Here is a 26,145-nt window from a genome sequence, read left to right as displayed (position 1 = left end):
ACTTCTGCTGCATTCTAATGACTAAGAAGTCACTAAGACCAGCCCAGATTTAAGGAGAAGGGACTCAACCTGTCAATGGGAACAGTATCAGAAAATGTGGCCATCTTCAATGTATCATACAAGGTAATTCCAAATGGTTTCCCAAGTGGTAGTACCAATGACATTCCCACTCGCAAGATATGCTCTTTGACCTCACCAACACATGACAGACTTTTAAATTTTTGCTGTTCAAGTGAGTATACAAGTGTTGTGGACTCATTCTGTATTTCCTAATTTCTAAGAAATTTGAGCACCTTTTCAAATGCTTATTTGTTGTTCATATCTCATCTGTGAAATGTTTGCTCAAGTTTTTTATTCATTGTATCATAGAGTACTCTTTTTCTTATTTGTAGGAAATCTTTCTATATTCTCAATACTAGTTGTCTTAGTTTGTTTTCTGATGCTATAACAATACCACAGACTGAATAATGTACAAACACTAGAAGTTTTTTGGGCTCATAGTTCTGGAGGCTGTGAAGTCCAAAAGCATGGCACAGGATCTGGGACATGAGGGCCTTCATGCTGTCTCATCCCATGGTGGAAGGCACAAGAGCAAGAACAGATGGGAGCTGAACTTCACCCTTTTATCACAAACCCACTCCCATGATAACTAACCCACTCCCCCAGTAATGTTATTAATACATTTACGAGGAGAGATCACTCATTAACTCACTGCCTCTTAAAGGTTTCACCCCTTAATACTACACAATGCAATTAAATTTCAATGTGAAGGCCAGGTGTGGTGGCTCATGCCTGCAATCCCAGCATTTTGGGAGAACAAGGCAGGAGGACCACTTGAGGCCAGGAGTTCAAGACTAGCCTGGGCAACACAGTGAGACTCCATCTCTACAAAACATAAAAAATTAGCCAGGCACGGTGGCACATGGCTTTGGTCCCAGCTACTCAGGAGGATGAGCCAGGAGGATCACTTGAACCCAAAAGTTCAAGGTTTTAGTGAGCTTTGATTGTATCACTGCACTCTAGCCTGGGCAACAGAGCAAGACTCTGACACTAATAATAATAATAATAATAAAACAAAAATAAATAATTTCCCCAAGTGTTTTGCAGAGGACATTCAAACCACAGCACTAGTCCATTGTCAGTTACATGGATGCAAATATCTTCTTCCAGTTTGCGGGTTGGCCTTTTGCTTTCTTTACAGTATCTGGATGAACAGATACACATGTGGGTCTTTTTCTTCTTCTTCAAGACAAGGTCTCACTCTGACATTCAGGCTGGAGTAGCGTGGCGTGATCATGACTCACTGTAGCCTCAACCTCCTGGGCTCAAGTGATCCTCCCACCTCAGCCTCCTGATTAGCTGGGACTACAGGCATGTCCTCCTCTGATGCCTAGCTAACTTTTTTGAGTTTCTGTAGAGACAAGGTTTTGCCATATTGCCCAGGCTGGTCTCCTCCTCTTGGACTCAAGTGATTCTCCTGCCTTGGCCTCCCCAAGTGCTGAGATTACAGGCGTGAGCCACCACAAGCAGCCTGGGTCCTTCTCAAGATATTTCCTCCTATTCCTTTGGTCAATTTGACTAACCCTGCATTAAAGCCATTCTGTCTTTGTTGTTGCTTTATAACTCAATAATTTATAATTTTATAATGGGGGGAGAGTTTCTACACAATGATATTGATAATCTGTGCTGGCCAGAATAGCATATCTCATTGTGGAAAAGGCAAAAATAGGTCACATCCCAGTTTGATAAATAAGGAAATAAGGTCAAACCCAGGACTCCTGACTTTTAATTGAGTTTTCACTCTATCTCCCTAAAAACTTCCTATCACTATATAAATCAAAAGTGCTGTTTGAGGACAACAAGGGGCTGGCTTTGCTGTGTATATTCAATCATTTCTGCTCAACAAATGTTAATGCCGTCTTTTTTAGCAGTGATCAGATACATAGGCATGTAGACACTCTTTGTGAAGTGCTAGGTATGTGTAAGCTATTACTATTATTATCATTGTGGTATAAGAGATATATCTGGGGCCAGGCACAGTGGCTCATGCCTGTAATCCCAGCACTTTGGGAGGCCAAAGTGGGCAGATCACGAGGTCAGGAGATCAAGACCATCCTGGTTAACACAGTGAAACCCTGTCTCTACTAAAACTACAAAAAATTAGCTGAGTGTGGTGGTACGTGCCTGTAGTCCCAGCTACTTGGGAGGCTGAGGCAGGAGAATCATTTGAACCCAGGAGGCAGAGGTTGCAGTGAGCCGAGATCACACCATTGCATTCCAGCCTGGACTACACAGCGAGACTCTGTCCAGAAAAAGAAAAGAAAGAGATATATTTGGATCCTAGCACTTTAGGTGGGTGGATCACTTGAGGTCAGAAGTTCAAGACCAGGCTGGCCAACATGATGAAACTCCGTCTGTACTAAAAATACAAAAATTAGCCAGGCGTGGTGGTGGGTGCCTGTAATCTCAGCTACTTGGGAGGCTGAGACAGGAAGAATCACTTGAACCCAAGAGGCAGAGGTTGCAGTGAGCTGAGATCATGCTACTGCGCTCCAGTCTGGGGTGACAGAGCAAGACTCTATCTCGAAAAAAAAAAAAAATCAGCAAAAGACATGAACAGATACTTCTTAAAAGAAGACACATGTGTGGCCAACAAGCACATGAAAAAAAGCTCTATATCACTAATCATTAGAGAAATGCAAAAAAACAATGAGATAACATCTCACACCAGCGAGCATGGCTAATCCTAAAAAGTCAGAAAATAACCGATATTGCTGAGGTTGTAGAGAAAAGGGAATGCTTATACACTGTTGGTGGGAATTGGGAATGTAAACTAGTTTGGCCACTGTGGAAAGCAGTTTGGAGATTTCTAAAAGAACTTAAAAAAAACTACCATTCAATTTAGCAATCCCATTACTGGGTATATACCCAAAGGAATATAAATCATTCTACCAAAAACACACATGCACATATATGTTCACTGCAGCACTGTTCACAACAGCAAAGACATGGAATTAACCTAGATGCCCATCAATGGTAGACTGGATAAAGAAAATGTGGTCCATATACACCATAGCCATAAAAAAGAATGAAATCATGTCCTTTGCAGCAACATGGACAGAGCTGGAGGCCATTATCCTAATCCTAAGCAAATTAACACAGGAACAGAAAACCAAATACCACATGCTCCTTTTTTTTTTTTTTTTGAGACAGAATCTTACTCTGTCACCGAGGCTGGAGCGCAGTGATGCAATCTGGGCTCACTGCAACCTCTGCCTCCCAGGTTCAAGTGATTCTCCCGCCTCAGCCTCCTGAGTAGCTGGGATTACAGGCATGCACCACCATACCCAGCTAATTTTTGTATTTTTAGTAGAGACAGGGTTTCACCATGTTGGTCAGGCTGGTCTCGATCTCCTGACCTTGTGATCCTCCTGCCTCGGCCTTCCAAAGTGCTGGGACTACAGGCATAAGCCACCACCCCAGCCACATGTTCTTATTTATCTCACTTTATAAATGAAGTCCACATGGACACAGAGGGGAATAACAGACACCAGGCCTACTTGAGGGTGGAGGTTGGGAGGAGAGCGAGGATCAACAAACTTCCTATCAGGTACTATGCCACTACCCCGGTAACGAAATCATTTGTACATCAGACCCCAGTGACACGCGTTTTACCCATGTTACAAACCTGCACATGTACCCCCTGAGCTAAAAATAAAAGTTGAAAAAAAAAAAAAAACCTCCCTTTGGGGAAAAACTCACTCATCTGCCCTCTCCGGCGATGGCTCATTGATATAATTCAAACAGCTTGCCACCATCTTTAAGGAAGCAAATGACTCTTTCCCATTCCCCTTCTTTCTCATAGTGCTGCCCTTCTCCTGGCCCCAGGCTGCTGGAGAAACCGAGGAAAGCAGACAGGGCCCTACCTTCCAGAAGCCTTAGGAGCACCACAGCCATGGGCATGGGAAGGATGCCCTTGGGATTCTCGCGAAAGATTTACCTGTGAAGGGCAAAGTCCAGTGAGACCAGGATGGGAGCTCCAGGTAGAGGGACAACAAAGTGGAAGGAACAGAGGATGAAGTCCCTGTGCCAGGAGGCTTCCTGCAGGGGGAGGTGTGAGGGGCTGGTGGAGGTGAAGAGAAGCCGCGCGGTGCAGGACGCTGTAGGTGCCTGGGGAGCAGTGGAGGCAGTGAAGAGCTGTCACCAGGAGAGCGACATAGGAGACGTGCTGTTTTATTTATTTATTTATTTATTTTTGAGACAGAGCCTTGCTCTGTCACCCAGGCTGGAGCGCAGTGGGGCGATCTCTGCTCACTGCAAACTCCACCTCCCGGGTTCAAGTGATTCTCATGCCTCATCCTCCCAAGTGGCTGGGATTACAGGCACGTGACACCATGCCTGGCTAATTTTTTTTCTTCTTTTTTTGTATTTTTAGTAGAGACAGGGATTCACCATGTTGGTCAGACTGGTCTCGAACTCCTGACCTCAGGTGATCCGCCTACCTTGGCCTGCCAAAGTGTTGGGATTACAGGTGTGAGCCACCAGGCCCGGCCTCGAGATGTGCTGTTTTAGAAAGATCTGTCCTCACAGATGCATGGAAGAAGCTAGGAATGAGGGAGAGAAGAAATGAGGAGAAACAGGCCCGACTCCTCCCAGGTGAACCTCCTCCCTTGGCCTCCCAAGCCCTCACTCCTTCCGTTCCCCTCATTTACTAGGAGAGGAATTCTGTGTCCAGAGCGCCCCAAAACCTGAAGGCAGAATGCAGTCCTGGATTGTTGTGGATCTTGGCCACGTTTTAAAAGAGACCTTGCTGAGCCCATGTCCTGAATAAAATGAAGGAAATGGACTCCTGGCTTCCAAATATTTCTTTAGATGGGAGACTCTTTGCCCAAACGAAGTCCTGCCCTGATAAAATGAGGAGTACAGCAGCAAGGGGGCGCTCCCCCAGCACATGGCGGTCCAGGCTCCCTCACTGAGGGATCTGTGAGTCAGGGTTTCCAGCACTGTAGCTGGTTCTCCTGCTTCAACCAAGTTCTTTTTTGGGGTGTATTTGAATATTAAGCTAATACTTGTTTCATTGCTTTAAACGAGGTGTGCTTTTGAGAAGCATGGTCAATACAGCAGGAGTGAATGTTTTTATGCTCCTGTAGCTTAATAAGGAGAGCATAATTCATTTAAAATGGACTGACTCCCATCCTTAGCCTGACCAGCATTCCATTCTTATATTAAAGAAATAATCCAAAAGGAAAAAGAAAAGTTACAAGCATGAAGTTCTCTGTCACAATATTTTACATAATAGTGAAAATTGGGAACCACCAACAGAGAATCAAGTTACGCACTGAAGTATAATACTAAGTGTTATACTCAGTGTGATGTTGGACAACTAATAAAACAAGCATTGTGAGGCTGGGTGCAGGGGCTCACACCTGTAATTTCAGCACTTTGGGAGGCCGAGCTGGGTGGACCTACCTGAGGTCAGGAGTTTGAGACCAGCCTGACCAACATGGTAAAACCCTGTCTCTACGAAAAATATAAAAATTAGCCAGGCGTGGTTGGGGGCACCTGTAATCCCAGCTACTCAGGAGGCTGAGGCAGGAGAATTGCTTGAACCAGAGAGGCAGAGGTTGCAGTGAGCTTAGATGGCACCACTGCACTCCAGCCTGGGGGACAGAGTGAGACTGTCTTGCTCACACCTATAATCTCAGCACTTTGGGGGGCCATAGCAGGTGAATCTCTGGAGCCCAGGAGTTTGAGACCAGCCTAAGACTCCATCTCTATGCCAAAAAAAAAAAAAAAGGCCGACAAGGCGCTGGCTGGTTGTGATGGCTCACACCTGTAATCCCAGCATTTTGGCAGGCCGAGGCGGGTGGATCACCTAGCACTTTAGGTGGGTGGATCACTTGAGGTCAGAAGTGACCAGCGTGACCAACATGGTGAAATCCCGTCTCTACTAGATACAAAAAATTAACCAGGCGTGGTGGTGCACGCCTGTAATCCCAGCTATTTGGGAGGCTGAGGCAGGAGAATGGCTTGAACCGGGAGGTGGAGGTTGCAGTGAGCCAAGATTGCACCACTGAACCTCAGGCTGGGCAGCAAGAGTGAAACTCCGTCAAGGAAGGAAGGAAGGGAGGGAGGGAGGGAGGAAGGAAGGAAAATTTAAAAACAAACCAATCATTGTGAACGCTGGGGGAAGGTAGAAAAGAGGAAAATGCAGAATACAAAATTAGATAAAGGGACGAGGCACCTGGGAGAATAGGAGTCGAACTTGCTTCCGTCTTCATTTCTTCTTCTCTTCTTCCTGTATTTTTTCTCCATTTCTTCCACAAGAACTGTGAGAACACGGGAAATAAGCTGATTTATTAGGGTGATTTACTACAGTGATTTTCTTCTGCTTTTAAGTTGTTACTCTTTGGGAGGGCAGGAGCTTAGAATCCAAGTGCAATAAAAGGTAGAGAAGACGCTGTGTGTGGGTAAAAGCAGCGCAGAGCTTCCTGGGCCATCTCAGCTAGACCAGTGCCTTTTTCTTTCCCCCTGGGCCCTGAATATATCTCCATCACCTTCCTGAATGCCGTGGGGTAACCTCTGGTTTTGAAACAAGCTGTGAGGAGCCTGGCACGTAGTAGGCACTGGATGAAAACTGTGACAATAACAACGCATTCCTTTGTAATGCAGGGCTCTATTGTTTTGGCTTTCAGAGAAGGCAATGTAACTGACATACTGAGATCATTAAACAGCAAAGGAACTAAGAAGGCAAAAGAAAGCAGTGCTTTCAACTATTTCTGTTTTCCAGAATACTTGTTGAAACTGTAAAAGGAGATTTAGAATCACAAAAAGTAGGCCGAGGGTAAGAAAAACTCTTCATACCCAAGAGAATTCAGCTGACCAAATTAAGTCTGATCCAGAATAAACAGCTCTCATCTGGAAATCCAGCAGTTCCAGAAAGTACTGTCTAAGGGGAAAAAGACCCACAATGTTGATCTGCATAATTATATAACCCCTTAAGAAAGGGGCAGGAAGCGCTATGGTGCTGGAGTGCACGGGGAAAATCAAATGTGAGCACAAGCAAAGCTGGGCTCACTCGAGAAAATAACAGTTCTCAGCCCTCAAAGAAGAGGACTTTGTTACTGAAGAGAATCCGGGCTCATGTACCCTTTCTCATGAATTTGACCAACCTCAGTGTGTTTTCTCTGTGTTCACGGGACATCCAAAACCTAAAACAAAGTTTCTATTATCAACTCCCGCCAGCAGAAATTACACGAACAGTCATGTGAGGAGTACTACACAGGAAGGAACACATTGGAAACTAAACTGAAGCTTGGCTACTACAAACAGGTCAAGGCTATTCATGTTGGTGTTTTACCAAGAAAAGCATAATCACTATCCCCTTAAAAGCCAATTAAAACATCAAATATAAATGAAATCCGGCCGGGTGTGGTGGCTCATGCCTGTAATCCCAGCACTTTGGGAGGCCTAGACGGGTGGGTCACCTGAGGTCATGAGTTTGAGAGCAGCCTGGCCAACATGGCAAAACCCCGTCTCCACTAAAAATATAAAAATTAGCTGGCTGCAGTGGTGTGCACCTGCAGTCCCAGCTATTCAGCTAGGCACTGGTCTAGCTGAGATGGCCCAGGAAGCTCTGTGCTGCTTTTACCCACACACAGCGTCTTCTCTACCTTTTATTGCACTTGGATTCTAAGCTCCTGCCCTCCCAAAGAGTAACAACTTAAAAGCAGAAGGAAATCACTGTAATAAATCACCCTAATAAATCAGCTCATTTCCCGTGTTCTCACAGTTCTTGTGGAAGAAATGGAGACTGAGGCAGAAAAATTGTTTGAACCCAGAAGGCAGAGGTTACAGTGAGCTGAGATCACGCCACTGCACTCCAGCCTAGGTGACACAGCGAGACTGTCTCAAAAAACAAACAAACAAAAAACCCCTAAATGCTAGATGGGAAGAGGAACTTAAAACATAACTGTCTTTCTCCAAAATATGTAAAAATCCAGGCTTGAAATTAAAAGGGGCTTGAAGAGAGATCTATACCCCATGTTCATAGAAGCATTTTCCACAGAAGCCAAAAGAAATAACCTAAGCAGCCATTGACAAATGAATGGATAAACACAATGTGGTGTATCCATGTGAGAGGGAAATTCTGACCCATGCTACAAAATCAATGACGCTTGAAGACGTATTTCATGAAATAAGCAAGTCACAAAAAGACAAATACTATTATATCTGATTCTGATGTAGAGCAGGTGAGTCCCAAAATCGGGGCTTGCCCCAGGACTAAGGTTCTTGGCTTCGCCCAGGAGAGAATTCAAGGGTGAGCTGGCGGTGTTAGGCAGCAACTTTTATTGAAGCGGCAGTACACAGCAGCAGTAGCAGAGGCACTGCTCCTTGTGAGGCAGGGCTTCCCCCACAGGCTGTGTGCCCAGAGCAGCAGTTCAGAGGCAGGTCTGTAGTCATATTCATATCCAGTTTTAATTATATGCGAATTAAGGGGTAGATTATGGAGAAATTTCTAGAAATAGATTAACTTCTGGGTCATTGGCTCATGCCATGGAAATAGGTGGTAACTTCCAGGTGTTTTCATGGCAATGGTAAGCTGACAATGGGTCTGTCTTATGGAAAGGTGCTTTCGCCTCTTCCCTGTTTCAGAGTCTTCAATCTGGTCTGGAGCATGAGCTCTGTCTCTGGAGTTGAGTCCCACCTGCTACCTCAATTCCGCTCCTATGTGGCACCCAGAGCAGTCAAATTCTCAGAGACAGAAAGTAGAATGCTGGTTACCAGGAAGTAAAAGAAGCCAGAATGGGAAGTTAGTGTTTAATGGGTACAGAATTTCCATTTGGGAAGATAAAAGAGTTCTGGAAATGGATCGTGGCGATGGTTACACAACACTGTGGAGGTACTAATATCAACAAACCGTACGCTTTAAAATAGTTAAGCTTGTAAATTTTATGTTATGTGTCTTTTACCTCAATTTTTTTCTTTTTTGAGACAAGGCCTCACTCTCTTGCCTAGGCTGAAGTGTAGCAGTGTGATCATGGCTCACTGCAGCCTTGACCTTTGGGCTTAAGCAGTCCTCTTGCCTCAGCCTCCCCAGTAGATGGGACCACAGGCCAGCACCTCCATGCCTCTTTTTTTTTTTTTTTGAGAGATGAGGTGTCACTATGTTGCCCAGGCTGGTCTTGAACTCCTAGGTTCAAATGATACTCCCACCTCAGCCTCCCAAAGTGCTAAGATTACAGGCACCAGTCACTGTGCCCAGCCTACCACAATTTTTTCTTTAAAAATTCAGGCTTGATTCCACAGAGCCTTTGTTTAATGATGGGAAAGGTCCTAATTTTATGTCTTCTACTTTTCCTGGGGATATTATATGTTATTCTCTATATGTGTTAATTTTTGGTTAAAAAAAAAAAACTCTTGTTACATTCTGCTTTAAAAAGAGAAATGTCTTCTACTTTTCCTGGGATACTATATGTTATTCTCTGTATGTATTAATTTTTGGTAAATAAATGGCTCTGTTACATTCTGCTTAAAAAAAAGAAATACAGGCTGGGCGCAGTGGCTCACGCCTGTAATCCCAGCACTTTGGGAGGCCGAGGCAGGCGGATCATGAGGTCAGGAGATCGAGACCATCCTGGCCATGGTAAAAACCCGTCTCTACTAAAAACACAAAAAAATTAGCCGGGTGTGGTGGCAAGCGCCTGCAGTCCCAGCTACTCAGGAGGCTGAGGCAGGAGAATGGCAAGAACCTGGGAGGCAGAGGTTGCAGTGAGCCGAGATTGCACCACTGCACTCCAGCCTGGGCGACAGCAAGACTCCATCTCACAAAAAAAAAAAAAGAGAAAGAGAAATATATATTTCTCAATACATAGGAGTCCACCTAAAAAAATTATAAAGAGGTTGTTCTTTCTGTACCCCGCTCTGTGAACCTCTTGTAACATCTCATGCCAATAATGAGAGTAGTTATGCAGGTCAAATTCCTTACCGATAATGCTCCATCTTCTAACCATCAGTGAAAATTAATCTTTTTGTTTCATTCACTCATCCAATAGTAAGTGGTTACTAACATACATTGAACAATTACTATACTACGTGCCAGGAAATGTGCTAACAACTTTAAATGCATAATAGATATTTAGTTATTCTTATTAGTAGACAGTCTTCTCAATTTTTGCAGGAAAAACTTAAGCCGAAGTAGAACTCAAATTTAGATCAAGCTGGGCAAAGTGGTATAAGTCTATAGTCCCAGCTATTCAAAAGACCTCCGAGGCAGGAGGGTTGCTTGAGGTCAGGAGTTCAAAGCCAGCTTGGGCAACACAGCAAGACCCTGTCTCAAAAAAAAAGAAAGGATCATACCTATCATACATAATTCATCACACTCAAATGGCCAGAGAGCTTTAGAGCTGGGAAATACACTTAGCAATCTTCAAGTTCAGATGCCCTCATTATTGCTTACTTCTTCTATTATGAAAAATTTCAAATATATTCAATAGTAGTCAAAGAGCATAATAAACTTATTTTTATACTATAGTAAAACTATAGTAAACCACTCAGTGTCAATAATTATCAATGTATGGCCGATCTTGTTTCATATTTACCCACACTCATTTTCCTCCTGATATCTCATATAACTTTTTTTGCTGTTTTTTAAACTTTTTATTTGGAAATAATTTCAAATTTACAAGTAAGTTGCAAAGATGAAAATAATAAAAGAACACCCATTACCATTTACCCAGATTCACCTGTTAACATTGTATCCCCGCTTTATAAATAGTACACGCTATCTCCCCCTGCACACACTCAAACACACTTTTTTCTGAACTATTTGAGGCTACATTATAAACATCATTATCTTTTACCCCTAAATACTTAATGTGTATTTCCCAAGAAAAGGACATTCTCTTATGTACCATGGTACAGTTATCAAATTCAATAAATGTAAACTAATTCAATCATTTTATTTTCTCTGCCACTTGTATTCCAATTTTGTGAATTGACCCAATAATGTTATTTTTTAATCTTTAAATTTTTTTCCTATAGAGATGGGGTTTTGCCATGTTGCCCAGTTTGGTCTTGAACTCTTGAACTCAAACAATCCATCCACCTTGGCCTCTCAAAGTGCTGGGATCACAGATGGGAGCCACTGTACCTGACCCCAATAATGTTCTTTATAGCATTTCTTTTCCCTCCATTACAGGATCCAGTTTTAGGTCAGGTATTGCATTCAATTGTCAGTTTTATTTTATTTTATTTTATCTTATTTTATTTATTTTTGAGACAGAGTCTCACTCTGTTGCCCAGGCTGGAGTGCAGTGGTGATCTTGGCTCACTGCAACCTCTACCTCCCAGGTCAAGCCATTGTCCTGCCTCAGCCTCCCAAGTAGCTGGGATTACAGGCGCGTACCACCATGCCCAGCTAATTTTTGTATTTTTTGTAAAGAAAGGGTTTCGCCATGTTGGCCAGGCTGGTCTTGAACTCCTGACATCTGGTGATCCACCCACCTCGGCCTCCAAAAGTGCTGGAATTACAGGCATGAGCCACTGCACCCAGCCTGTCAGTCTCTTTTAATTAAGAAAATTTCGGCCAGGCGCAGTGGCTCATGCCTGTAATCCCAGCACTTTGGGAGGCCGAGGCGGACAGATAACAAGGTCAGGAGATCGAGACCATCCTGGCTAACATGGTGAAACCCTGTCTCTACTAAAAATACAAAAAAAAAAGAAAGAAAATTAGCTGGGCTTGGTGGCAGGCGACTGTAGTCCCAGCTACTCAGGAGGCTGAGGCGGGAGAATGGTGTGAACCCGGGAGGCAGGGCTTGCAGTGAGCCAAGATCACACCACTGGACTCCAGCCTGGGCGACAGAGCGAGACTCCGTCTCAAAAAAAAAAAAAGAAAAAGAAAAAGAAAAAGAAAAAAAAGAAAATTTCCCGAACCGTTGTCCTTTATGACATAGACTTTTTGGAAAAATTAATTCCTCTTTCTCCTTTTAAGATGTTCCTTGTGTGGAGGTTGTCTGCTGTTTCCTTATGATTAGATTCAAGATGTGCACTCTTGGCCAGTATACTGACTAGGTGATATTGTGTCCTTTACAGGGTATCACATCTGGAGGCATATGATGGCCAGTGTCAATACTGATTACCAGTTAAGGTTGTTGCCTGATTTCATCCCTGTACAATTACTGTTGCCTGATTTCATCCCTGTACAATTTCATCCCTGTACAATTTCCTTCTTAGAGATAATTAACAGTCTGTGGGGCAACACTTTGAGATCAAGAAATATCCTGCTTATCATCAAAACTTCCCCTAGATTCAGCATCTGTAATTAGTTAGTAGCCTAAAACAACCGGTATTTATGAACTCAGACAGTTCCTATGGGTCAGGAATTTGGCAGTGGCTTGGCTGGGTGGTTCTGGCTCAGGGTCTCTAATGAGGTTGCATTTAAGCTGCCAGCCAGAAGCTGCAGTCATCTGAAGCCTTGCCTGGGGCTGGAGAATCTACTTCCAAGATGATTCATTCACATGCCTGGCAAGTTAGTGCTAGAACTAAGGCCTCAGTTCCTTATCACATGGAACTTTCCATAGGGCTACCGGACTGTCAGCATGACTGACATGACAGCTGGCTTCCCCTAGAGAAAACGATCTCAGAGAGAAAGCAAGGAGAAAGCAGTGCCTCCTGTGACCTACTCTTGGAAGTCATACACTGTCACTTCCACCATATTCATTCTATTTGCCCACATTCAAGGGGAAAATTAAGCATTAACTTTTTTTTTTTTTTTTGAGACAGAGTCTTGCTCTATCACCCAGAAAATAACTAGAAATTGCTTTAAAAATTCTTTTGATTAGAAATTAAATATCATAAAACTTAAACTTTTAAAAAACCACAAATAGCCAATCTATAAGATACATAAAAAAGTACTACATACTTATAAGAAAATTTTAGTTTTAAAAGCATTGATCAGAAAGTAAGACAGGTGAAAACAACAGAGCTAAGCATTTCCCTTGGGCATCAGAAGAGAGGAAACAATAAGAAGTAAGAATAAGGACAGGAATTGGTGACAAAGAGAAACACCACAAAACCAAAGAGGACTAAAAAAAGGTGTAACTTTAAAAATATTAAAACAATAGACCTCTAGAGCAAGTCTAATAAAGGAAATAAAAGATGCAAACAAAAAGCAAAACGAAAAAGGGAGAAATAACTATGGACTCAACATAATTAAAATAAGAATAGTAGGCTACACAGTTTGCTAATAAATTGTAAAACCTAGGTAAAATGGATACATTTCTGGAAAATCATAAAACACCAAAACTGGCACAAAAAGAAACAGAAAACTTGAATAGAACAAAAAGCATTCAAATATCTGAAATAGAAATCAAGTATTTTCCCTCCCAAAAAGCCCTAGACTGAGATGGTTAACACAGACAAATTATTAAACTTTCAAAAAAATCTTTCCCAAGTTGCCAGAAAGTAGGAAAAATTTTAAAAAAAGACCGCCAAAAACAAACAAACACAACAGCTCTTAATGGGAGACCAATATTAATTCCAAATCCAAATAAGGAGAAGCCAACCAAAGAACAAAAAGATCACTTCCCATATATGCATATACACAAAAATTCCATTAAGAATTTTAATTGACTAAATTCTAAAAGCATTATCCATTTGATGACATATATAAAATGTGCAAAATTCCTCTAAAGACATAAACTACTAAAGTTCACTCCAGATGAACTGGAGAGATTCCTAATGAAATTGAATTTGTAGTAAAAAAAAAAAAAAAAAAATCTACCTACAAAGAAAGCTCCAGGCCGTGAGGGCTTCACTGTCAAATTCTACTAAACATTTAAGGAAGAGATAATACCAATTCCACACAAAAATCTCTCTGAAAACAGGAGACAGAACACTTGTAAATAACTTTAGGAGATGACATTACCCTGAAGCCAAAACCTGACAAAATCATTACAAGAAAAGAAAACTACAACAAATATGCCTCATGAATAACAGACGAACATCCTTAAAAATATTAGCCAACCAAATCCAGCAATATAGAAAAGAAATACTACATTTGAGCAGGTGAGGTTTATCCCAGGATACAAGCTAAGCTAGATCAATACTCATATATCAAAAAATGTGTCGACTTCCAAATACCGCAGAGTGAAGAAACTGGTATTTCCCCTTCTCCAAAACAACTTTAAAATTGGACAAAATTATTTAAAAAACAATCATAACAGGTCTAGAAATTAACCAAAAGGAAGCAACAACGTGGGAAGCATTCATTCATAAAAAACTGAGAAACTCTGGGTAAAAACAGTGGGAGTCTGCGGCATTTTTACCTAGGTTGCTCCCATACACCTCGGCACCACCCCCATCTCCCCCATACTGTTAGTGCAACAGTTCTTTTGAAGAGGGCAGGACGGAGTGTGGCTGGTCATGAAAAGAACCTTTACTACTGGAGCAGGCTGACCCGATTTGGGGCGGACAGCTAAAAGCCTATGCTCAGAGGCACTGTCAGTAAAAGAGAACTCAGTAGGAAATGAAAGGGTTGGTAGCATTGCCACTCTCTTCCTTTAACCAATGTCAAAATTAAGAATTTATGAGCCAATGCCCTTGATCAACGTTACATATTTCTAAACATACTAAAGTTACAACTAAGTTATTTCTAATTTGCAAATAACATAGTTTATAGCATCTTGTTTTGGCTCTGGCATAATTTTAGGCGATGACAGAAAAGGACAATAATCGCTTTAACCTGAATTAATACCTTAACTGGCTCATTTTCCCCCAGTGAGGAAAACAGATTCCATAAATGCAGGACTAGGGTTATCTCACTTGTCTTCCTGCTCGTGCTCTGCATACTGGCTGACTCACCCACCTTTCAGCTCTCATCCTCAGATGACTTCCAGGATCCTTCCCTAATGTTCCTCCTGTGTATTCCTGCAGCACTCTGTACTTAATTTTTTATCATAGCCTTTATTACACTGTATTATAACTGCTAGAAATTGTTTCTATTTTCCAAATTTTCCACTAGACCATACCTTACTCAGTTTTGTATCTCTAGGATACTTTCCACTGTCAGGCACACAGGAGGTACTGAATGAATGAATGAATGAATGAATGAATGCATTTTCAATTATAGTTTTATAGTTTTAAAAATCTTTCCACAGATTGTAGACCACCCATTTAATGGTCCATGTGTTTTCAATCTTTTAATCAAAAACAACCCTTGTTCTTATGAAAACCTATATGAAAGAGATTAAGGTTAAACTACCCTGGGTAAGAGAGGCTAGGAGATGGGGGAGTACACAGCTCTCAGGGAAGAGTCCTGGGAAGTCCTAGGACTTCACATAACCCAGTTTCAAAACCATAGCATTAATCTAGTACAGAAAGAAAAATAATTTATATATAAATAAAATCCTATAATTTTATTTTTCTTTCTGTACTGTATATATGAAATCAAATATAATTTATATATAAATAAAATCTTATAATTTTATTTTTCTTTCTGTACTAGATTAATAAATTTATTTGTATTAATAAATTATTATTAATACAAATAAATTATAGGAAAAAAAGTAGTTTATTCTTTCCATGTTGGTTCTTGTGCTGCTTTTTAAATTAAATCTTCGACAGCCTCCTGACTTAGGATTTGCTGATTAAAACACCAAAATAAAACAGGCAAAGCAATTATGGACAGGGAGAATCCTTAAAATTATAGGACAGACTTCTCCACTTTATCTTCTCTTCTACCCTAATACCAAAAACAAACAAAAGTCTTCTCTAAATAAGGCTAACTTGGATTAAATTATCTCTAAAGGCTTATAAAAGCCTTTTACAAGTAATGACTTGAAAACTGAGGAGAAAAAAGAATGAGACTATAATAAGATCTCCAGTTAAGGTTCTGAAGATGGTGTCTTTACCAGTTAAAAAGAAGCTAGAGAAAAATGTCTGTATAGACCTTAAAATTCGATCTTTAATCTCTAGAGTTTTCCTGCTTTAAAATTTAAAAATGTTAGTGATACAGAAGGACGAATAAGAGACTGTTTTAAGAAACTAATTTTGGAGAACAAAAATCTATACACAATTACATTTACTTTCTATTATATTAAATACATAAAATAATAGGTGAACAGACTTCATCCTAGAATTTCATTTAATAGTGATACGTGAATAACTCAATTTATTCTTAGCCTATTCGATTCTTTTCAAGTCTTTCAAGTTTAAGCAAAAAATGCACTTACGGCAATACCAAAAATTTTAGATGCCAAGTATTTAAGCATGACAGTTCCAAATAACCAAAAACATCCTTGAATAACCTAAAAAAAAAGAAAACAAAAATAACTTTGATGCTTCATATTCCATAGACATAGACTAGGAAGAAAAAAATAAATGCTTTAATCATACATGAAATATATATTGCTGTCTACAAGAGAAATGCTAGAAAATGCATCTCAATTTAAAATCAAGCGTGTTGCTCAAAATCAAGGGGCAATAACTAAAAATAAAAATATAATCATACAATCTTATCAAAATTAATATATTTTATAGAAGATTCACACAACCACTGCAGTTAAATTCCCTTTAACAGTTTCTTATACATGCACTGTTTCTCAGATGAAACATGAGTAATAAATGAAACTAGAATTTTTTAACTACATACCCAGGATTCACTTTAACTTTTTTCAAAAAAAGGGCAATTTGGTATATTAAAGTTGAGCCCTAATACACTATGAAACTGTTGGATCCCCGGAATTACACAGATCATTTTCTTAACAGTAAAACATAAAACCAATGATATATTTTAGAGAAGAAAAAACATAAGCATTAAAATAGATTGATTCTTACCCATAAACTAAGTTCAGATATATTTATTTCCAGGAAATGTGGTTTCATTGCCAGATTACCCTGAGTAGAAAAAATAACATAGCATACACAGTTAATATTTATAGACATAAATTCAAACCAAAAAATTCTTCTAAATAATAAGATACTCAAGTATCTAAAATTTAGCACACAGTCAACTTTCCCACATACCATCCACATGCTCATTTCTACAGTCAGTGACTTCAAGGTATAGCCCTATTATCCAAAGTCAACTAGGTGAGTGCATGACTTTTTAAAGTTGAAAAAGGAAATCACCATATGTAAATGTCTACGACTGATGTGACAAATCTGATTTATTTCTGAGCCATGAGGTATATAATATTTTCAGAATTTTGGACAGTAGTCATACAGGCATAAGATTTTCCTTTAGCTAAAAATTACTGACTCTTAGGGTAAACAATAAATGAAATTTTAATGGATTAACTAAATACTTCTCTTGTCAAATCTTAAGTATTTTCAGGTAGTAATGCTCCCAAACTGTATTACCCTTGGGGAGCTAAAACTACTTCAAACATGGCAAAAATACGATTAGAGATCAAAACATAAATACTTGAAACTAAATTAAATCTTTTTGGAAGTTTCTGAATACCTGAGAATACAAAATGTGATACGATTCAGGTTTCAAAGTGATTAATTATAAATATATGTAAATGTGTGTTTATAGTTAAATATGCACAAACATGCTGTATTCCCTGTTATCATTTATTTTTATACAGCAGAATATATGGAATATAAATACGCTTAATTCATACCTAAGATGCACCTCAGTGTGAAGCATCTAGCACCATACCTGACATGCAGAACTGAAGAGAAATTTCCTACAAAATGTATTTAAATTAGATTTTATTTATATGTAATATTCGATTCAATGGTTTCCCTGTCCATAGTACCAAGATTCATGTACTTGATCCTGGGTGATAGCAGTACATGACAAAGTACATATGTAAAATATACAACTGAGTACTTTGTCACTTTGACACAGAACTGAAGAACTATACTTATTAATCCCAAAGTTATGATTTTTCTCGTTGTTGCTGAAAATATAGCATCATGCTAATTGCTAATTTCTGTAGCTAAGTATACTCAAGGCACAACCTGAAAAGGGTGGTGGCCCAGACTGGGAAGAGGCATATTTTTGAGAAACAGGTTTTTAAATAAATATTATTTGTAAAATAAATGAAAACAGAGGTTTCAAATGTAATGGCTTCTAGAAATTAAGAAACCCCAAATGATCTGAGTAACTTAATTACTCAAGAAGTAGAATATATTCCAATTACAACAGTGCAACACGCTTTAAAAGTCATCAGGAAACTAAAGCACATGCACTTTAAACATAAGAAACAACAAGTTTGCAAAACATTTTAATAGAAACCCACTAAAAAAAAGGCAGTCTTTAAATTTCAGAAGACTTTTAGATTTACAAAGTCATCCTGCCAGTCAGGCACAGTGGCTCACACCTGTAATCCCAACACTGTAAGCCCATCCCAATGAGGTGGGCTGATCACCTGAGGTCGGGAGTTTGAGACCAGCCTGACCAGTATGGAGAAACCCCATTTCTACTAATAATACAAAATTAGCTGGGCATGGTGGCATATGCCTGTAATCCCAGCTACTCGGAAGGCTGAGGCAGGAGAATCGCTTGAACCCGGGAGGAGGAGTGAGCGAGACTGCGCCACTGCACTCCAGCGTAGGCAACAAGAGCGAAACTCCGTTTAAAAAAAAAAAAAAAAAGGCCGGGCGCGGTGGCTCAAGCCTGTAATCCCAGCACTTTGGGAGGCCGAGACGGGCGGATCACGAGGTCAGGAGATCGAGACCATCCTGGCGAACACGGTGAAACCCCGTCTCTACTAAAAAAATACAAAAAACTAGCCGGGCGCAGTGGCGGGCGCCTGTAGTCCCAGCTACTTGGGAGGCTGAGGCAGGAGAATGGCGGGAACCCGGGAGGCGGAGCTTGCAGTGAGCTGAGATCCGGCCACTGCACTCCAGCCTGGGCGACAGAGCGAGACTCCGTCTCAAAACACACACACACACACACACACACACACACACACACACACACACACACAACACAACAAAAAACAAAGTCATCCTGCCAAATGCAGCAGAAGGAATTAGATGACCTTCCACCAATTTGTTCTAATTCTGTAAAATAATCTCTCCATAATCTAAAGCTGTTCTTGGTAGTGATTTACAAAATAAAATTGAATCATCACCTTACTTACACCTTCTGAATAAGTCCATATAAGTAGACAAGGGGCAAAAAACAAAACAAAACAAAAACCCTAAGTAACCAAGGCCTTGATCTTCTGATCACAGTGGAATGAAGAGGGGTGGCTACTATAAGATTGCAGTTTGAGGAAAGGGGTTCAAAAAGTGGAGCAGGAGTTGGATAAAAATGGGAAGGAGGAAGGGAGAAGAAAGCATAGAAATCTTTCTGAAATGATATTTTCATTGTTTTTTTTTTTTCCTGTTTTAGAAGTGAGTACTTGAACACCATCACATCTAGAATATTCAGTAAGACACTTAAGATGGTTCCTACAGAAAATCCTCATGAATCCTAAGCCAGTGAAGAAGAAATTGTTAAACCATTAGTTTCAAAAACAGTCATATAAGTGTTAAGGAATACTTACCCAAATAATTACCAAAGAAGGATAATAATAACATTGAGTTCCCAAACATCAAAACAAAACAAAATGCAAGAGAAATCTGAAAAAAATACAAGTAATGCACATTTTAAAAAAACCTTTGTTTTTTATTGTGAAATTTGTACATGGCCATAATAAAATTCAAACTGTTCAAAAGGGACTATAAGACTAAAACAGCCCATTCTCCATACCACACTTCAAACTCCCAGAGATAACCATCATCAGCAGTTTCCTGTGCATCCTTCCAGACAACATGTATAAATTCTAGTGTATATATTTTGTTAAACCACAAATGGACACTTACCCTACAAGCTATACTATTTCTTGCTTTTATTTGTAATATGTTTCAGAGAGCTTTCCACATGCATGCAAGCCAATCTAACAATACATTCTGCTTAAGAACTGGAAAAAGTATTCTATTCCATAGACGTACCCTAATTTATTTAACTAGTCCTCTGAATACTGCTAAACACTTAAGTGCTTTCCACTTCTACTTTGTTTTGTTTGGATTTTCCTAATACAAACACTGGATAAGGATAGACATCCTTATGTACATGTCAGTACATTTACGAATAAATTACTAGAAGTGAAAATGATGGATCAAGGATATACACATCTTTAAATTCAATACAAATATTGACAAACTGGCCTACAAAAAGATTATGCTAAGTCACTTTTCCACCAACTGGTCAGGGAAGTTCCTATGGATATATATTCTGGCAACACTGTATTCTTCTTTTAAATACCTGCCAATCCAATAGGGAAAAAATGTTACCTCATTGTTTCACTTTTCCATTCTTTTAATAGATGAGACACAGCACCCTTTATTCTATTTGCTGGTTACGTTGTCTCGTGTGTATGTGTGAACTGCTTTTTCCCACTGCCCATCTGTCTATTGGGCTTTCATTATTTTCCTTAACAGGTCTCTTCATATATTACAGAACATAGCCCCAATATACAAAATCTACAAGGAACTTAACAAATTTACAAGAAAAAAACAAACAACTCCATCAAAAAGTGGGTGAAGGATATGAACCGACACTTCTCAAAAGAAGACATTTGTGCGGCCAACAAACGTATGAAAAAAAAAGCTCATCATCACTGGTCATTAGAGAAATGCAAATCAAAACCACAATGAGATACCATCTCACGCCAGTTAGAATGATGATCATTAAAAAGTCAGGAAACAACAGATGCTGGAGAGGATGTTGCGAAATAGGAATGCTTTTACACTGCTGGTGGGAGTGTAAATTAGTTCAAACTATTGTGGAAGACAGTGTGACGATTCCTCCAGAATCTAGAGCCAGTATTTGACCCAGCAATCCCATTGCTGGGTATATAATCAAAGGATTATAAATCATTCCACTATAAAGACACATGCACACATATGTTTACTGCAGCACTGTTCACAATAGCAAAGATTTGGAACAAACCCAAATGCCCATCAATGATAGACTGGATAAAGAAAATGTGGCACATATACACCACGGAATACTATGCAGCTACAAAAAAAGGGATGAGTTCATGTCCTTTGCAGGGATATGGATGAAGTTGGAAACCATCATTGTCAGCAAACTAACACAGGAACAGAAAACCAAATACCACATGTCCTCACTCGTAAGTCTCAGTTGAACAATGAGAACACACGGACACAGGGAGGGGAATATCACACACCGGGGCCTGTTGCGGGTAGGGGGCTAGGGGTAGGATAGCATTAGAAGAAACACCTAATGTAGATGACAGGTTGATGGGTGCAGCAAACCACCATGGCACATGTACACCTATGTAACAAACCTCCACTTGCTGCACATGTATCCCAGAACTTAAAGTGTATATATATATATATATGAAGGGGTGGCCTGCCCCTCCACACCTGTGGGCATTCTCGTTAGGTGGAACGAGAGACTTGAGAAAAGAAATGAGACACAGAGACAAAGTATAGAGAAAGAAAAAGTGGGCCCAGGGGACCGGCGCTCAGCATACAGAGGATCCATGCTGGCACAGTTCTCTGAGTTCCCTCGGTATTTATTTATCATTATCTTTACCATCTTAGAAAAAGGGAAGTGACAGGATAATAGGATCATCATAGGGAGAAGGTCAGCAGTGAGACATATGAATAAAGATCTCTGTGGCTTAAGTTTAAGGAAAAGTGCTGTGCCTTGATATGCATATGTAAACATCTCCATAAACTTTTTCAGTGCATAAAGAGCAGCATTGCGCTAGCAAGTCCCACCTTTCGCCCTGAGGCGGTTTTCTCCTTTCTCAGTAAACAGAACATACAATGAGGTTTTACACCCAGATGTTCCATTGCCCAGGGACGGGCAGGAGACAGATGCTTTTCTCTATCTCAACTGCCAAGAGGCTTCTTTCCTCTTACACTAGTCCTCCTCAGCACAGACCCTTCACGGGTGTCAGGGTCGGGGACGATCAGGTCTTTCCCTTCCCAGGAGGCCATATTTCAGACTATCACATGGGGAGAAACCTTGGACAATACCTAGCTTTCCTAGGCAGAGGTCCCTGTGACCTTTGGCAGTGTACGTGTCCCTGGGTACTTGAGATTAAGAGAATGGTGACGACTTTTCACAAGCATACTGCCTTCAGGTACTTGTTTAACAAAGCACACCCTGCACAGCCCAAAATCCATTAAACCTTGAGTCACCACAGCACATGTCTCTTGCAAGGAAAAGGTTGGGGGTAGGGTCACAGATTAACAGCATCTCAAATACAGAACAAAATGGAGTCTCTTATGTCTACTTCTTTCTATATAGACACAGTAACAGTCTGATCTTTCTTTTCCTCATATATATATGTATATATGTATATATTTATATATATAAAAGAACCTAGCCCCTTATCAAGCAAACATATTGTAAATATTTTTCTCAGTTCATTTTTGACCTTTGTGGTATTTTTTGTATTATGGTTATTTTCCAAATCTTTATGTTAGCAAATTTATCTTTCATTTCCTTTAGGTCTTTGGATTTATCTGTCATTTAAAAAGGCACTAAAAATAAAATAATCCATATTTTCTTCTAGAAGTTTTATTTTTGATCCATATATATCAATTTCCATGTGAATTTCAGAATCAGCTTATTAAGCTTCAAAAACTAAAATTTTTATTAAAATTACTTTATTCAATAACATGTTATTTATAGTTCTATCTGTTCAACATTGAATCTTTAGATCCCAAAGCAATACATGTTCCTTTCTTTAAATCTTCTTTGACATGCATTAGCAAGTACAGTTTTCTTTATATAGATCCTGCATATTTTCTTGAGTTTATTCTAAAGTATATTATTTTTGCTGCTGTTGTATCAAGAATCTTCATATTTTCTGATTGTATATAGAAAAATTGTATTAAATATGCATCAATGAATATGATTTCATTGTTTCTAGTAGTAGTTTATTTGGATTTCTCAAGTGTTCAAATATGATATCAACTATAAACAATGATAGTTTTACATCTTCCTTTGAATTATTTTTTAGTCAACTGTATTAGCTGACATTTCTGCAACAATGTTAAGTAATAAGAGAGGCAGTAGGCATATTTATCATGCTTCTGGCATTAATGGAAATAGGAAATTGTTCTATTGCTTCATCATTTTATGTGATACTAGTTTTTGTTTTGAAGTGTGGGTATCTTAAATTTAAATGAAATATCCATCTATTTTTACTTGATTATGGTCTTAAACACCAAAAATAGATGTTGATTTTTATCAAATACCTTTACAGTATCAAAGGCAATTATTATATTATGGATTTTCTTTTTTTTTCCTTTGAGACGGAGTCTCGCTCTGTCACCCAGGCTAGAGTGCAGTGGTGTAATCTTGGCTCACTTCAAGCTCCACCTCCCAGGTTCACTCCATTCTCCTGCCTCAGCCTCCCAAAGTAGCTGGGACTACTCCCAAAGAGTAGCTGGGACTACAGGTGCCTGCCACCACGCCCTGCTAATTGTCTGTATTTCTAGTAGAGACAGGGTTTCACCATGTTAGCCAGGATGGTCTCGATTTCCTGACCTCGTGATCTGCCCGCCTCAGCCTTCCAAAGTGCTGGGATTACAGGCGTGAGCCACCACGCCCGGCCTATTATGGATTTTTTTAAACTTCTCAATGTGATAAATCATATTAATAGAATTTCTAATATGAACACATTCCTGCATTCCTGGAATGAGGCACTTAGATATAAATTTATATAAAAAAATCTATCTGAGCAAAACTACAAAACTTCAATGAAAGTAATCAAAGAACTTTATAAATACATGAAGAGTTATTCCATGTACAGGAAGATTCCATAGTGTCAAGACGTCAGTTTTTCCCAACTTGATCTATGGATTCAGCACAATCCCAAACATGAGCCTAGCAAGTTATCAATAAAGTGATTCTGAAGTTTATATGGAGATATAAAAAACCCAGTATAGAGCCAACTCAATACCAAAGAAGAGCAAAGTCAGAGGACTGACACCACCCCACTTCAAGACTTATTATAAAGCTACTGTAAACAAGACAGTGTGGTATTGGTGAAAGAAGACATGAACAGATCAAGGGAACAAAATAGAGCCCAGAAATAGACTCACATATATAGTCAACTGATATTTGACAAAGGAGCAAGGGCAATACAGTGGAGCAAAAATAGTCCTTTCAACAAATGGTGCTAGAACAACTAGAGATCCACATACAAAAAAATAAATCTAGACATAGACTTTACATCCTTCACGAAAATGAACTCAAAACAGACCACAGATCTAAATGCACACTGCAAAACTATAAAGCTCCTAGAAGATAACATTGGAGGAAACCTAGATGACCTTAGGTATGGTGATGACTTCTCACACAAAACAACAAAGGTACAATTTATGAAAGAAATGACTGATAAGCTGAACTTCATTAAAATTACAAACTTCTGCTCTGTGAAAGGACAATGATTGAGAGAAGGTATTTGCAAAAGACACATCTGATAAGGGACTGTTATCTAAACTATACGAAGAATTCTTAAAACTCGACAATAAGAAAATGAACAACCCAAGGAAATATGAGCAAAAGATCTTAATGGACACTTCACCAAGAAAGATACACAGATGGCCAGAAACAGCATATTAAAAGATGTTCTACCAAATTAAAACAATGAGATACCAATACACATCTATTAAAATGGCCAAAAAAGCAATGTTCAACCAGATTAAAACAATGAGATACCAATACACATCTATTAGAATGGCCAAAATCCACTGTGACACCACCAAATGCTGACAAGGATGTGGAGCAGCAGGAACTCTCATTTACTGCTGGTGGTAATACAAAATGGTTTGGCCACTTTGGAAGACAGTTTGACAATTTCCTAAAAACTAAGCATACTCTCACCATACCATCCAATATCCCTTTCCTTGGTATTTACTGAAATGAACTAAAACATTCATCTAAAAACTTGCACACAGATGTTTACAGCAGCTTTATTCATAATTGCCCAAACTTGGAGTTAACCAACATGTCCTTCGATAGGTGAAAAAATAAACAGTGGTACATCCATATAATGTTAACAATAATCAAGATCGAAATGAGCTATCAAGCCATGAAAAGACTTGGAGGAAACTTATTTGCTTTTTACTAAGTGAAAGAAGCCAGTACGAAAAGGCTACATACTGTATGGTTTCAAACACATGACACTACACAAAAGGCAAAACTATGGAGACAGTAAAAAGATCAGTGGTTGCCATGGTTAGGGGGATGGAGGGATGAACAGGTGGAGCACAGAGGAACTTTATGGCTGTGAAACTGTTCTACAAGATACTACATGGTTGACAGATGTCATTATACATTTGTCAAAACCCAGGCCAATTGTGGTGGCGCACATCTGCAATCCTAGCACTTTGGGAGGCCAAGGCAAAAAGATCCCTTGAGCCCAGGAGATCGAGGCTGTGGTGAGCCATGTTTGCACCACTGAACTCCAGCCTGGGTAACAGAGTAAGACCCTGTCTCAAAAAACAAAAAACAACAACCACCCATAGAAAAGTGAGGCCTAACGTAAACTACAGACTTTGGGTGATTATGATGTGTGATGTAGGTTTATCAATTGTAACAAATGTACCACTCTGGTGCGGGATGTCAATAGAGGGCTAGGTTGTGCATGGTTGGTGGCAGGGGGTATATGGGAACTCTGTACTTTCTGCTTAATTTTGCTATAAATCTGGCTGGGTGCGATGGCTCATGCCTGTAATCCCAGCACTTTGGGAGGCCAAGGTGGGCAGATCACATGAGGTCAGGAGTTTGAGACCAGCCTGGCCAACATGGTTAAACTCCATCTCTATTAAAAATACAAAAATTAGCCGAGTGTGGTGGCATGCCTGTAATCCCAGCTGCTCGGAAGGCTGAGGCAGGAGAATAGCTTGAACCCGGGAGGCAGAGGTTGCAGTGAGCTGAGATCGTGCCACTGCACTCAGGCCTGGGCGACAGAGTGAGATCCGTCTCAAAAAAAAAAAAAAAAATTTTTGCTATAAACCTAAAACTTCTCTGAAAAATAAAGATTTTTAATTAAGAAACAAAAACTACAGAGAGATATCACTTTATACCTATTATGATGGCTACCATCACAAGAGCAGAAAATAAATGTTGGTGATTACAGGGAGAAAATA

General features: G+C 39.8%; 1 protein-coding gene across 1 annotated transcript in view; it reads right to left on the bottom strand.

The window, feature by feature from the left end:
* Positions 1-26,145, bottom strand: part of LOC104660373 (dpy-19 like C-mannosyltransferase 1) — a 120,285-nt gene that overhangs the window by 16,938 nt on the left and 77,202 nt on the right. The window contains 4 exon segments of the mRNA XM_030931863.1: positions 6,245-6,329; positions 16,233-16,307; positions 16,837-16,897; positions 19,481-19,581. Of these exon segments, the coding sequence (XP_030787723.1) occupies positions 6,245-6,329; positions 16,233-16,307; positions 16,837-16,897; positions 19,481-19,581 (322 nt within the window).

The sequence above is a fragment of the Rhinopithecus roxellana genome, chromosome 6, assembly GCF_007565055.1.
Source record: "Rhinopithecus roxellana isolate Shanxi Qingling chromosome 6, ASM756505v1, whole genome shotgun sequence".
In the NCBI taxonomy this organism is placed as follows: domain Eukaryota; kingdom Metazoa; phylum Chordata; class Mammalia; order Primates; family Cercopithecidae; genus Rhinopithecus; species Rhinopithecus roxellana.
Note: the sequence above shows the minus strand (reverse complement) of the source record. Positions and strands in the feature narration are given on the sequence as shown.